At 37.8% G+C, this 14922-nt stretch overlaps 2 protein-coding genes across 3 annotated transcripts; one reads left to right on the top strand and one right to left on the bottom strand.

Annotated features, from left to right (window-relative positions):
* Positions 1–1844: 1844 nt before the first annotated feature.
* On the top strand, positions 1845–7925 carry mtrf1 (mitochondrial translational release factor 1). Its single transcript, XM_036570501.1, has 9 exons — positions 1845–2573; positions 2783–2880; positions 2971–3052; positions 3145–3252; positions 3460–3632; positions 4682–4799; positions 4935–5071; positions 6927–7025; positions 7594–7925. The coding sequence occupies exons 1-9, from the start codon at positions 2183–2185 to the stop codon at positions 7723–7725; spliced, it is 1338 nt and encodes a 445-aa protein (XP_036426394.1). The 5' UTR covers positions 1845–2182; the 3' UTR covers positions 7726–7925.
* A 1371-nt stretch (positions 7926–9296) lies between these two features.
* wbp4 (WW domain binding protein 4) lies at positions 9297–14859 on the bottom strand. 2 transcript variants are annotated; one of them, XM_036570503.1, is made up of 10 exons: positions 14718–14859; positions 14221–14293; positions 14059–14121; positions 13497–13620; positions 12406–12558; positions 12133–12194; positions 11974–12049; positions 11503–11696; positions 10299–10513; positions 9297–10113 (listed from the first exon to the last, which is right to left on the bottom strand). In XM_036570503.1, coding segments are annotated over exons 1-10 (1170 nt in total). In that variant the 5' UTR covers positions 14720–14859; the 3' UTR covers positions 9297–9905. The 2 variants fall into 2 exon arrangements, with proteins under 2 accessions (XP_036426396.1, XP_036426395.1); XM_036570502.1 differs by having other exon boundaries at positions 11974–12052.
* Positions 14860–14922: the final 63 nt, after the last annotated feature.

A 14922-nucleotide genomic window follows, 5' to 3' on the forward strand; every position in this document is an offset into this window, starting at 1 on the left:
CGGCTCCGGGGCCAACCCCTATTCTAGGGGTTCCTGACACACAATCGTGAAGTATTCCTAGCACACCCCTTGTACCACGCCTGTTTACATGATATGTATAAAAATGAATCCATGTATAGTCCTGTTGACATGCATGCCACTACTCTGACTTACTGACAAAGAAAAACATCTCCAGAGAATGTATAGTGAGGAGAACTGCCGCTCAGTCATGTCTTCTGGGTTTTTTAAACGCTAGAGGGCGTTTCTGAGAGAGTCCAAACTAAATGTGTTACTATTAAGCATTTGAGCAAAATCATAATTTGTAAATACTTAAACATTTTTATATACCAAAATGCATTCATTTGGGAGATGGGAGGATGGGAAACCGAGCTGGATTCCCAAGGTCTATAAGCTTTATAGCCCATGCTTTTGTTTTGGTTATAGATTAATAAAGAAATCTTTTAAAGTAGTCTGTATCTATTAGGTTATACAGAGTGGTAGAATACTTTAAAAGACTATGTTGGCCAATGACGAGATAGTTTTAAGGAGCCTTGGTCTTATCTGGCTTTAGATGCTAAGTAACTCTTAGGCTAGTCAGAGAGTGGATGGGAGTCTAAGAATGATTCACAGTTTCTGTGAGCTTCACAGTAATTGCTATTGTTTTGTTTATGAATCGATAAAGAAATCTTAAAAAAAAAAAAACTAAAAAGTGGTCTATATCTATTAGGATATTTAGCATGAAAGAATACTTTAAAAGGCTATTATAAAACATCTTTTATTTTGACCAAGCAATTTGAAACCTTCTTCTCAGAGATTTTCTCCATCATTGATGTTATTTCTTCTTGATCTGTCAGTATAAAATGTTGGCCAGTGAACATTGTTATGAATATTAGTGTTTGTATGATGCATTTTTTATGTTATACGTGATACACATTCATTTATACACCTTGGAGTGGCAAAAGGGATATGAATAATGGTATGAATTAATTTAAAAACTACAGAATCTGACATGGACCAGCAAATTATTTAAACTATTTGAGATTGCTATGATGCGCGGAGTGCCCTTTATCTCTTGAATCAAGAAAATGCTAGAAAAATGCTGTCATTTGTAATGTCACATACATTTGTGAGAGACTCAGTACTCGGCAGTATGCTTATCCCTGCTGAAAATAGACCTTTACAACCATTGGAATTAAAACCAGATGGTTTTGCATTCTAATGGGAATTGGCTTAATGGTTACCAATCAAGACAAATCAAGTTTCCTGTAGGATACCTTTGAATCCCAGGAAACCATCAAAAGCATCTGAAATCATTCCCAGAACACCTGCTACACCGTTGGAATCCTTTCCGCTGTGATATAAATCCTTCATGAAAACACGAAATACCATTAGTGATGACTGGATGCCGACAGAAACTTTTAATGGTCTCTATGATCAGAAGTGATGTCAGTGCAAACTGAAAAATGTTTGGTTTAAAATTCTGGACCCTTTCTACCTGGATCATTGAGGCATTAAAAATATCTGAGATGAGGCCATTTGTTTGTGTGCATGTTTGTTTGTTTGTTTGTTTATTGTCATTTCACCTCCTACCCCAATATTTTTGCTGCTTCAGGATAAAACCATGCACCTCCAGCACAAATGACACAATGACTCAATTCTTTTCTCTTTTGGAATGATCACAGTAGAAAATGCTTCCACAAAAATCTCTTTATTACATTAAATAACATTGTTAACTTTAAAAAAACACACAAAACACTGTATTACTCGCTAAAGGTAATTTTGTTTAGTGCTGTTCATAAATAAAGGACGCACGATCTCAGAGGCCTCCCATTGGCCGGAAACTACATATACCAGAAACCCAAGCACTTAACTACTTCCTATTGACCTTGCCCATCAAAAATCCTCCATGTGCACCGTTTTCCTCTCAAGTGTAACTACACATTTATTTCATGACGTCGCTGGACTATTACACCTTTTGTTACGGTAACTTCTAACTGGGTTGTTTTTTATTCTGTTTATATAACGTTATTCGCCAAAACCAGCTAACTGCTAGTTAAGCCTTTGACTGCTGCTACGACTGGTTCGGTTTGTGCTAGTGAGGTGTTTAATGTCGTGGTGTTTCAGGTCTGTGCGGGGACTTTTTTAGTTGTTAGTTTGTAATTTCACATGGACTGGAGACGAGCCCTCTAGAAAAAGAGGTGTCATGAGTGCACACAGATGGACACGTTTGTGTGTGCTAAGCTTTCCTTCAAACAACGTTACAGCCTGTTCAACCACTTTGGCACCATTTGCTCGAAAACGAGTTTCAAAAATTCGACCGTTGATATGCAGCGGTGGCGACCTGGCACGAAGATACTGCTACAAAGGCTATAAAGGAGAGGACCTGCTGAGAAATGAGGCAGTCCAAAGACACCTGCAGCGGCTGCTGGGCGAATACAGATCTGTTTCGAGTAGTTTACAGAGTGAAGCTGTGAGCGACTCTCAAAGAAGGATTTTAAACCGAAGACTGGTCGAGCTGTCGTCTGTGGCAGACACATTTCAGAGCTGTGAGAGTGCACTTAAGGAGCTGGCAGAGGTGGAGGCTCATCTGCAGAGTAAGTGTCCTCAAATGCTTTGCGGTGTCAGGCAGTTTTACTTTATTTTACGCTGCCGGTGGGGGTCGCCAATTCACAATAAGATGCTTAGTGAGCTTTTTGACATTGTTGACATTTTGACATTTTCGAAATTTTTGACACACGTTTTTGGCTTGGCTGTTAATTTTCCGCACGTCAGTTAAAAACTATTCTTATATGATATATAAAAGGTACCACAAATGGAGAAACTGAAGACAGACAGATGGTGGAGCTCTTAAGAGACGAACAACATGAAATTGAGAAAAGAATAAAGAAGTTAAATAGAAAAGTGAGTTTTTTTCACTTTGCTGCCATTTGCTGTAGTCTATTATTAATATAAATATCATACAGAGTCACGACATAAACAGCTGTTTCTCAGTTGATACAGACACTGGTGCCAAGTGATGCGCAAGATGACAGTAGTGTAATTCTAGAGGTTGCAGCAGGGAGAACTACTGGAGGTGAGTATTCCTCCCACCTGTTCTTTGCCTCTTGATTTGGTAAAAATAAATATTTAATTATTATTATTTATAGTCTCTCTGGTTTGCCTCAGGGGACATATGTCAGCAGTTCACGCGGGAGATATTTGATATGTACCAGAGCTTTGCCAGCTATAAAGATTGGGACTTTGAGGTGTTCAGTTATGCTTCATCTGATTATGGTACAGTACATGTCTCCTTTTCCTCTTTTTATTTCCCCACAGACCCTACAGACCCTCTGTGTTTTCTTTCTTACAAAATAACTCCTTACATGCTCAGCTTACTGTCATGCACAATAAGATATATACTTACATTCATTCATTCTACGAAGCATGTACAATAAATGTTTTGCAGATTGGTTAACTGATACGTGCTTTCATTCATCTTAGGAGGTCTTCACCATGCAGCAGTGAGGATTATAGGAGAGAATGTGTATCGCTGGTTGAAGTTTGAGGGTGGAACGCACAGGGTCCAAAGGATCCCTGAGGTGGGACTGTCATCCCGCATGCAGCGTATCCATACTGGAACCATGACTGTTATAGTTCTGCCCGATCCTAGTGATGTAAGTCTATTTTTGGTCATCTTAGACTACTAACAACTTAGACATGCACTAGAGTACTAAAAAAACTTATTTACATGTAACCAGAGGAAAATATTTAAAATAAGATCTTATTCTTGTGTATTTCTCCTATGCATGTTTAAGTCATGTTTGAAATCAGTGTGAGCAGTTTTCTCCTGTTTCTGTAAATCGGCTCCTGAGATTTTTTTTCCTCACACCCGTCTGCATAATGCTTACATATCTTTCAGCAGTCTGTCAGTGTAGAAGTTTTCTTATTTGTCTCCAGAACTTCTTTCAGTTAAATACTAACTTCCTTTTTTTCCCGGGGGATGTAAGTGTAAATAAGATGCCCACTGAAAAACTGCTCAAGCAATTTCACAAGTTAACAAAGATAGTCCAAAGCTCAAAGTTTCCTTGGCTTTATTGGTCTAAGCATTAGCTTACCTTAAATGTTAGTACATTAGATAAATTGGATATCTAGCAGGCATTAGAAACAGAATATATAAAAAAAAAACAAAAAACTTTAAAACATGGCTGGGGAACTCTGGTCCTGTTGGGCTGAATTCCTACACAGTTTGGTGAGTCAGCTAATCAGCTAATTATCAGGTTTGGTTGGTTTTCTAGAACAGGGAAGTCACCAAACCGTGCTGACCTCTGGCCCTCAGTTTCCTACCTCTGCTTTAAAACTACAAATTTAAAAAGTAAAGACACAAAGTTGTTAGTTGGCTAAAAGTAGTTAGCCAACCAGGTCATTGCAGTTAAAAATTGATTACCAAATGACCAAGTTGAATACATTATTACACATGAACTCAGAAGTAAAATCACTTTGATTACTATGCTTTACCATGAGGGTAAAATGTACTGAAGTACTGTGATTTTAGTAATTTGTAGCTTACCACCACTGTGGCAAGGTAAGTTTACTAATAATGTAATAATGTAACATGACTGTTTCAGAGTTTTGGTTCAGATTAGTTTTTAACTGTGCAGATTTTCACAAGCCCAGTCATGGAATGCATGATTAACATTTCATGTGTTGTGATCATCCCTCAAAGGTGGACATAGCCATCGATCCTAAAGACCTGCGAATAGACACATTTAGATCAAGAGGAGCTGGTGGACAAAGTGTCAACACTACAGACAGTGCTGTCAGAATAGTTCACCTCCCCACAGGTTCAGCCATATGGTTTTAATAATTTGTGTTTTTGTAATACGTAATTACAACAGATATTATTTAGTGATTACTGGGGCATGGTTATGGTGTTTCAATGTTGTGACATTATGCAGTGTGTTCTTGATTTGTTGTAGGCACTATAGCAGAATGCCAACAGTCCCGCTCTCAGCTACAGAATCGTGACACAGCAATGCGTATCCTCAAAGCACGGCTGTACCAAAACAACTTGGGCCGGCAGGTGGAGGAGAGACACACGGCACGTAAACAGCAGGTTTGTTACAATTGATTAGAATCAGATTATTTAATGGGGTGAAGTTTGTGAATCACCAATCTAATTTCCATTAGGTTTTAACTACACTTAACAAACTTAAAGAGATTTTTTTTTATTTCTGCACAATTCAGTCATTGAGATGGAATAATCATTTTGTGCGGTTTGATGTGAAATGCTCTGTTCTAAAAACGTACTGACTCCAAATTCTTTACACTGGTGGTGATGGACATTGTGACCATGGTTCCTATAATGCAAATATAACCATTTATTTACTATCGAAAAGGGCTAGTAAATCTGTATGTGTCTTCAGAGTTTTATATGCAATGTTGATGAGAGTGAAAAGTTTTCTTTATATAAAAAATACATTTAGGCTAAAAGCTTATCTCAAGTCTATGGTAAAACAATGTTTCGGGCATCAGTAGCACATTCATAAGCATTCTCTGTAATGACTTTGTGCGGTACTTCTTAGAGGCATTGTTCCTAGGTACTCCTCGTGATGCTGTTAGTACTCGTTATCCACTTTTAGCACCACCCTGGGAGTCAGGAGATATGAAACTTAATGCTGGTTATGTATATAATCAAGGTTATTTGTATAGTGGATGACCACCAGGGTTCCTGGTCTCTCTGAGTAGTGAGAAAAGCCAGGTCCCTGAGAATGTACAGCATGTGCCAAGCCCTTATATACCCAAGCTGTATATGACACACCCTGTGCAAGTATGGGTATATAAGCATCAGACATCCACCTGGACTCCTGGACTGGAATCTGGACCTTTTCCAACATCTAACATCTAGTGTGACCTAGTTGGCATACATTCTCAGTTCACCATAGCACAGCAGAGGTACATTCACATTTAGCACCACCGTGGCGATGATCCACTATTCACATAACCACGGTGACGTACGTAACCAGCATTAACTCTGCTAGTAACTTGGAGCTTGCTAGTAGCCAACTCTACCTGTACTAGCTGCTTGCTTTCAATATCAACGACACAAAGTAAATTAGTTGTTAGCTCATTACGAAACTTTCAACTGAAGATAATTTGGCTTCAACGATTAAAAAGTGGATAAAATCACACAGCGTGGCCAGCTATGTACAGATGGCTGTTGCAGTTGTGAAGCTAGTAAAGTTGGTACTGTCCATCTCTTCAGTGTGAAACGCTGAGCAAAGCCTGCTCAATATTGTCCAAGATTTGAGAAACTGTCTAGAGTGAAATGTGCAGAGCAAACTAACAACTTTGAATTAAAGTTGTCAAGGATCCCATTAAATGAATGGGAGCTGAAGTTGGCTTCCCATTGGCCAGCTTGTTTTGCGAATTTTCCCTTAAACCTTAAATGGTGCAGCAGTTACATTCTGGCACCTGTAAAAGCTGTTGTATTTGAGGTGGAACAGGACATTCAGTTAAGGTTACTTCAGCCTTATTTAAACATCACCACTGTCTGCTGACAGTTCAGTTCCTTGGGAAAGGTATGAAAAGTACAGATATCCCTTCACAGCCTGAAATGGTAAAGTTTCTTGAAATAGTCCGCCATTTCCATTGCTGTTGCTCCATTGTCGTTGATACCTGGTGGACTAGAACGTGGGCTGGTGTATGTAAATTTCAAAGGCATAAATATTAATAAGTCAAGACTATAATTTAAGTTTAGGATTTTGGAATTGGGCCATTTTACCGCCCTCTATTTCAAATGTAAGATTGGTATTTAAAGGAGGAGACAACAGTGTTTAAATTGTCTTTGTTTACATCTAACAGTTGAATCATGCAGAATTTTTGAAAAAATAATGGAATTTCTCTCTACCTGTACTGAACATGCCTTATGTTGAATTTGTTTGCTAAGCCTTTGTGTGCTCTGTCTTTAGGTGGGAACTCGATCCCAGTCGGAAAGAATACGGACTTATCACTTCAGCCAGGACAGGGTGACAGACCACCGGATTGGCTATGTTACCCGTGACATAAAGGTGGTTGCTCGAATCAATTGTACTCTGGCCATCAAAAGTTTGAGGACACCTGGCTGTTCTAAATGTGTTCAATACAAATGAACTGGATTTCTTTGCTGGTTTCACATAATGAAGATGAATAAAGAGTAACCAGATTTATTTTGAGAAAAGTAAATACCACCTGTGTAAATTTTCAGATGGTACTCTCTTGGGAATAATGTCACTGCATTTTATCCACTTGCTATGTCTGCCCTTATCACCACTCAAATCCTTCAAAACCTTTAGGTGTTCATTTGCTCTCGACAATAGTTTGGAAAAGAACAATGTCAAATCATTTATGCAAAATCTATTCCATACCATTGATGTCACGTTGATGAACATGAAGCTGAGTGTTGCAAAAATATACCTATGGTATTCAAAAATAGCTAACAAGGAATTTTTTACTTTATCATAAAGTATCTGAGTAATTTAGAAATTTAAACTTAAACTTTTGACAGGCAGTCCATGTTGTATATTATGTCAGAAAGCTATTCACAGAGAGTCGTACAGTTGACATTGATATTAAATGTCTCGCCTGTCTTTCTGTCAGGAGTTTATGAGTGGTGGTGAGCTGCTGGAGGAGCTGATATCGGAGCTGCAGGACCATGCAGAGACAGAGGCCCTTCTGGAGTTGGTGAAGAACACCACAGAGTCAGATCATGCTGATGGTGGTCATGCATAGTCACAAGCTACTGTTTTTGTCCTGACTCTTTGGCACTGTGACTGATATCTCACCTGGGTCTCCCGCTCAGAGGCTGAGAACTGTAGCAAAGTGCAAGTCTGTCAAAACACCCAATTATCTGTAAGAGTAAGCAAGTCTGTTTTTGTCCATAAAATGTATAAGATTTGATGGTGTAAGTTGAATAAACAACTGAAAACATATATGTTGAGTTTCTGTTCAAATTCGTTTCTAAAAAGGATTTGTAACATGAGTATCTTGGTTGTCAAACATACAGTGTCATGAATCTTATGACATTAACAGGGAATGCTGGAGTTTACTGCTAAGTTGTCTGTTTACTTTGAATTTTAAAAAATGCCTGGAAATGCTAAAACATTTTATAAAATGCTGAGGAATACAGTTTGCAACATAGTGGAAAAACTAATTCTGCTTTTTATGTTTTTTGCTGTTTCTAGCAGCAACATGTTCAAATTTTCACAACTTGTAACTCATTATTTAGACATAAAGTGCAAATCTTAAAAGCTTGAGACAAGTAAGTTTGAGAAAATGTCATTATTTCAAGAAAGTAATACTATGAAAAGTCATTATTTTGTAAGGAAGGGATTAGATTTACTTGTTTTTTTTATCTGTTTTTCTTTAATAAGTTACTTTTGTTTTTTCAGGCTTTTGAGTTATTAATATGTCATAATTAATGGTATTTTCATAAAACATCGTTGAGTTAATCATGTAAATAACTCAAGATCTTGAGTATTCATTTTGCTATGATAATGTCACAAGATGTGAAAACAAGTGACAATTCATTCAGTCATGAAAAATAGGGAAAAAAATGTAAATCCATGGTCTTTTAGGACTTACGTAATTGCAAGATACTAAGTCAATTTTTTGAAACAAGTTATTTTAAGATACTAAGACATTTTAAGAAAATAAGGAATTGTTGTGAGATATTCAGTTAAACTTTTGACAGAGAAAGAGAGAAGTCAAATTTTTGTTATACTGCTGCCACGAACAGAAGAAGAAACCAAAAAAATAGGCGATATTTTTTTCTCTTGGATCACACATGAATAGGCTTTTATATCATGATCATAAAATGGTTCTCTACAACTTTGTGACTTACACATATTTTAAATATCACCTTCAAGCACAGCACAGCAATAATAACAAGATGAAAGAACACGGTCCCGCTGCACATTGCTGGGACTGCTAAAAATTACATACAAACACCCAAGCATTAAAACTAAAGGCTGGATCTGGGCTAGGAGAAAAACAGGACATGAGTGTGTCTTTATTTAAAAACTGAAGCTGTTTGTCTGAATGCAGTGTGTTTAGTCTCATCAAAATGCTCAGGACCATCGTAATTCGTTATTTCATTAGTATGAGTTAGCATGATTATTAATTGAGGGTGTGGAGAGACTATCAGCTCAGTGCACTCACTCAAGTGCACGCACACACGCTTACACATCGGCGGCCGGCCTATCTTTCACAAACAGCATGCCTCCTCGCCTGCAAAGGCGACCATATGTTTCCAAAACAGCACTATGGCAAATAGGCACATGAACATGAATGCTGAAGAAGAATCTTCTTTGCAATTCATTTATTTGTGACTGATGAAGTTTAGAATCTTAAAAACTGACTATAAAACAGTGAAAGCTCTGCATTACTTTTTCATATCTGACAGTGTTAACATCTTTACAATTTATCATTTGTGAATACCCATTTTAAAAAAAAATTGGAGAAAACCACATGCTTTTCATGCCACTCTGTACAGATTTACACAATAAGTATAAATATTAGAACATAAACATTAGCTACTAAGGACAACATGAAATCACAGAGGAATGTTTAATAACATGAAAAAGTTAATTCCTCTTTCCAATTTTAGAAAAATAATTCTCATACACATCACAAACTGGCAACAATTACAAAATCTAAAAGATGACCAAATCCATGTAGCTATAAAAAACGGGCTTAATTTTATCCAACAAACATTTCTAAAGTGGAGAGGGACAGCAGTTAAAGAAGTCTGCAATATGTTTTGATACTTAACCTGATATTCCGTGGATGTTGCCATCATCTGTGTTGACAAAAACATTTAAATTGCAGAATCTATGCGGATCCATCTGTCCATCCTGTCAATAATGTTCATCCATAACTTTGTGGAAACAAACTCTTTAGGCATCAAGCTCTCAATCGTCCTTCCCTCTTTGTCGAAAGCTCCTGGATTTTCCATTTTCCGTCTTCCTCTTCTTGAACGTGGCTCCTGCACTGCTCTCATTACCCAGGGAGGTGATGGTTCGTTCCTTAAATTTGGTCTTGGGTTCTGAGGGCAAGTCGGAGGGAATGGATGCAGCAACTCCACTGTCTGTCTGTGGCAGCTGCAAATCTACATTCTCACTGCATACAGAAGCAACAGACATTAAAGACTAGTAGTGTTTAAGTACAATACTGCAGTATGTGTCTGCACTATTTTTTAACAGGTCTCATGAGTTGAGGCCAATGACATGCTACTTCTAGAAGAACATTTTTTAAATATGATGTATAACATGACTTAAGGTCAAACAAGACTGCACTGTACTCACAAGGGGTCTTCCTCCTCCTGAATCTGTTCCCACTCTCCGTACGGGTTTGTCTTCCTAGGTTTCTTTGCAGGGGTTTCTTCCTCTTCTGCAGGTACAGCTGGTTCTACTCCAGCATCATCTCCAACTACATCTTTTTCCTCCTCCTGTGCTTCTTCATCTGCTTTTGGCTCTTTCTCTGCCTTCTCTTCTAATGGAGCTCTCTCTTCTTTTCTTTTCTGAAGAGAATATACCGTTTTCATTCTAAATTCCACCAGGAATGCTAGATCATTTTCAGCATTATCCAGACTTGTCACACAACATACCTACTGTCAAAAGTTTGAAAACACTTGCTGGAAACCTTTTCCATATAACATATTGGACAATGCTTTAAGTTTAGTATAAAACATTGGTCACCAACCCAGGTGTTGGAGGTCTACCATCCTGCAGAGTCTAGTTCCAACCATAGTCTGCCATACCTGCATCAGCTCATTAACTTCCTTGATTAGCTGGATCAGATGCACTAACGTTACGAAATGCAGGTAGATGCAGGTTGGAACTACACTATGCAGGGCATTAGATCTCCAGAAGGAGGGCTGGTGACCACTGTAATAGAACATTAACAAAAATACAAAATCTACTAAATCTTACTCAAAATGGCTACCCTTCACTTTAAAAACAGACTTTTGACTTATTTGGGGTTTTAGACTAAAATGAGTTTTTTTTTTTTCATTTTTCATTTAAAATTTTAATGATAATTTTAATGATATAATATCGTTATTATGATAAATTACAACACAACAATCTTTTCTGAGCTTACTGGGAGTATCATCAGTAATTAAATTAGCCATCCTCATGTTATTTTTAGTTTAAGACTGGGCATAATTTTATCTGGAACACTGCCTAACTGCATATTTCATTAAAAAGAGGTTTAAAAGAGGCTGCTAAGCTGTATAGTTTAACGTTTCCCCCCATTGTCAGGTGAAAACTTACTACAAGTTTGTATCCTGACAATGCTGTGAGTGAGGCACCACTGCTGCCCTAAACCTCAGCACAAAAATTGTGAGGTATTACATATCATAAATATATTTTAAAGTCTTATGGCGTTTTTGGGATATTGGACACTCCTTTTGACCAGTAGTGCATGTAAAGAAATGCAGTATGAATGTTTTAAGCAATACTTTAAAGTATAAGATAAACATTTGTGTAATTTATGAATAACTCTCACCCTGAAACTGATTTTGGGAACTCTGGACTGCTTGGTCTCTGTTGGCTCTGCAGCCTCTTTAGGAGCCTCAGAACTGTCCTCTGAGGAGGAGAGAGGTTCTGGCTGAGGTGTAGATATGGCCTCCTGTTCCGCATTCTCTTCAGCAGAACTTCCCTCTTGAGGAGAGTAATCAGCTGGCTTTTCCCAGCTAGACTCTGTTGGATTCAGATAACATCAAATGTATCTGACTTGTTTTTTGAAGTCCAAAAAAGTCTGAGCAACTTTGTGTGACAGTGGGGTATTTTGTGAGATACCAAGAGATGACAACAATGTACACTGTGCCAGTGACAGTTGGGTACCTTTTTCCTAAGAGTGTACATATTAGTCAACATCAGTTTGTGCAGTTCTGCTTATATAGTGAATTCCAGATGTGTTGAGTGTCAAAAGCATTGTGGAATTTTAACTTGAAGTACTGTGTGTAAATGGATTCACCTCCAGTCTCTGTGTTGTAATAGTATGTATATCCATCTGGGCTCACAGCTTCCATCCATGCACTGCCTGAAGAAGCCTGCTGAAAACAAACAATGTACTCACTATGTACCTTTAATACTTCCATTTAATGATGCTAAACAAGTAAATGACCATACTTACCCCAGTTTGGTCGGGTGACACATCTTCACCTTGAAACCCTTCTGGTTTATCCCATTGAGACTCTAAAATCAAGGACACTCCGTTAAATCATTGGTGTAGAGCAGGGTTCATCAGTTCTGGTGTTGAACAAGCAAAGTACTAAAATGTGCTGGATTTGAAGAGTAAATCCCATGGCAGACATGGACTGACCCACATAATAAATAAGATCACAAGCAATTATTGTTTTGTACTGGTTGTGACGTACAGTAAAAACACAATTAAAGAGCTGCTGACCTCCAGTCTGTGTATTGTAGTAGTATGTCTGTCCATCATCAGTTGTCCCCTGTACCCAGGCATCTGATTCACTGCTGCGGCTGGTTTCTATAGTAACTTCAACCTTAGCTTTTTCAGCTTTTGTCCGAGTCTTAACAGGAGCTTCTGAGGCACCTACATAAGATCGAATAAATGTTAATTGCTTTATGACTGGGTGAAACGATTCATTTTTACGCTGCTAATGTTAGCATTAATGTCAGCATTATTAGTGTGATAGAAGTGTTCCTTCTTTAAAGTAACCGGAAATCAATATATATCTTTTTATCTTGTCAGTTCAATTCACTAGCCATATTGTGATTAAGAATCCATCATTTAAAAGACAAGATTCTTGTTTCCTGTAATATTTGATCAATAATGTAAATTACTTTTCCAGCTCCGAAAATGTCTTCTGCATTGTGATTACATTACTATGCACCAGCAGGCGGAGAAAATAATATTAACCAATAACATCATGTTCAACCTTTTACACATCAAATGCCCCTTTATAGCTAATGGATAATATCTGATCAGGTAGTTATTTAAAGTTACACTCCAAAACTAGCTTATGATTTTATTGCACCTGCCCAAACGTTTCTTGCTTCCCTTTAATTTGCCAAACTCTGTTCAAAAGTGCCCAAACTATATCTAAGCATATAAAGTAAAACTGCAAACCAGTGTGGTTCTGTAAGAGACTATTCTATTTACATAAATTAATAATTCATGCACTACAATGAATGCATTTTCCATAAACTATAAAAACTTTGGAGATGCAGTCGATGTGGATTTTTTTTCTACATGGCTTTACCACTTAATAGCACTGATAGAGTATTACTGATGTTACCTGGCTAGTTCAAAACATTCACAAGAGACATTTAATGATAATCTGTGTGTCACAGTAACTAACATGGATGACACACAGCACAAAACATTCTGAGTGCTTATAAAATTGCAAATTTGTAGAAAAGTTATAATAACTGAAAAAGCATTGAAACTGCATTCGCATGTGATACTCAGAATACAAAAGTGATCACCTTTTCCTGCTTATGGCTCAAGTTGTCGACTGACAAAGTTACCTGATTCTGCTTGTAGTCTTTTCATGTCTTCTTGGTATGCTTTCATGGCTGCCTCTTCCATTGCTGCAAACTCCTTGGACATTTTTTCTTCCTTCTTGGCTTTTTCAATGCTCTTCTTTTTAATCTGTAATGAAACATGTGAGGGAGGGGTGTGAGTAGTTTAGGCACCATCATCCAATAGCAGAGGGTTCATCACAGCTACCCTCTTATCTCTACACAAATGCAACCCAGGCCATAAGCCAAATTGCGTGAACTTATTTTGGCAACTTGCTGTTTTTACCCCTTCAGTATAGCTGCCCCTGCTGGTCATAACGTAACTCGACTCTATCCCTAATAGAGCAGGTGTCCTAATTTTATTATTTGCTTTCTTAATTTTGTGGCTATTCACCTCATTAACCCTGCCCAAAAAACACAGACCTACATGAATTCTATGCTGGTCTGTTCCTAATTTAGCTGGTCACTCAGCATGGTTATGCTAACTAGTTTTTCTAACAGAAAACCTTGGTTATACTGTCAGGGGTAGCTACTCATGCAGTTTAGGTGTGTTTTTAAAAACCTTTACCTCGTCGATTTTGGCGACGACATTTTGTTTGTGATTCTTGCCCCTCTCGTGAAATTCAATACTCTATCAAGATGAGCAGAAGAGAAACATAACCGAGATCAAATTAAATAAAAACAAGCTAAATCATTTGCTGAAGCATTGGGGCAGTGGACCGTTACTCACAGGCTTGTTGTCTGCAATCCAGCACTTGCAATACTGGCAGAATTTTCTGGGTTGGGATTTCCAGTAGTCTGCCCTTTATTACACACAAGCGAAAAACAAAAGAAAACAAAGACGGTGAGATTATTTGCCATGTTCTTGCAAACAGTGAACTGTTGGTTAAAATCATAAATTAGAGATTTACAAGGAAACCCTCCACTAACAGACGGAAAACCTGGGCTACAGGACCAAACGTGCTATCCTTCTCAAATGAATAATGTTATTGACCTGAATTTGTAATACAAAACAGGCGCCAAATAAAGAGTCATTGCCACAAGTGTCTAATTTACAGTATAACGTTAACTACATAATGCTAACTAGTTAGCTAACTAAAGTTAGATGCGCCAGCTAAAGTATAATGTAACGTTACAGAGAAAGTTACCTTAACCGCTGAAATGCATCACTTTCTAAGAATCTGAGAAAAAAATGTCACTAGTGCTACATGCAAAGTGAGTACTTACATTTTGAATTGCTTCGGATTATAATTGGAGACACTGTAACTGAGCTATATGCTAACTACATAACTGAACATGTCCACATTTGGCGCACAAGTATGACGTTGTGATTAAGCGACAGACACTTGTGAGCGCGCTGCTGTGTCCGATGCCGGGAGACAGAATGTGGGTTAAACAGCAGTCAGTTCAGGAGAGACCAACCGTTTTATTA

This window comes from Colossoma macropomum, unplaced genomic scaffold, assembly GCF_904425465.1.
Source record: "Colossoma macropomum unplaced genomic scaffold, Colossoma_macropomum, whole genome shotgun sequence".
NCBI classification, from domain to species: Eukaryota; Metazoa; Chordata; class Actinopteri; order Characiformes; family Serrasalmidae; genus Colossoma; species Colossoma macropomum.

Coding starts and splice junctions, on each gene's coding strand:
- wbp4 (XM_036570502.1), bottom strand. Junction 13,621..14,058: donor TCGTCGCCAAAATCGACGAG/GTAAAGGTTTTT, acceptor GTTTCATTACAG/ATTAAAAAGAAGAGCATTGA. Junction 10,114..10,298: donor CAGGAGGAGGAAGACCCCTT/GTGAGTACAGTG, acceptor TTCTGTATGCAG/TGAGAATGTAGATTTGCAGC.
- mtrf1 (XM_036570501.1), top strand. CDS start 2,183: ATGAGTGCACACAGATGGACACGTTTGTGTGTGCTAAGCTTTCCTTCA. Junction 4,800..4,934: donor AATAGTTCACCTCCCCACAG/GTTCAGCCATAT, acceptor GATTTGTTGTAG/GCACTATAGCAGAATGCCAA. Junction 7,026..7,593: donor ATGTTACCCGTGACATAAAG/GTGGTTGCTCGA, acceptor TCTTTCTGTCAG/GAGTTTATGAGTGGTGGTGA.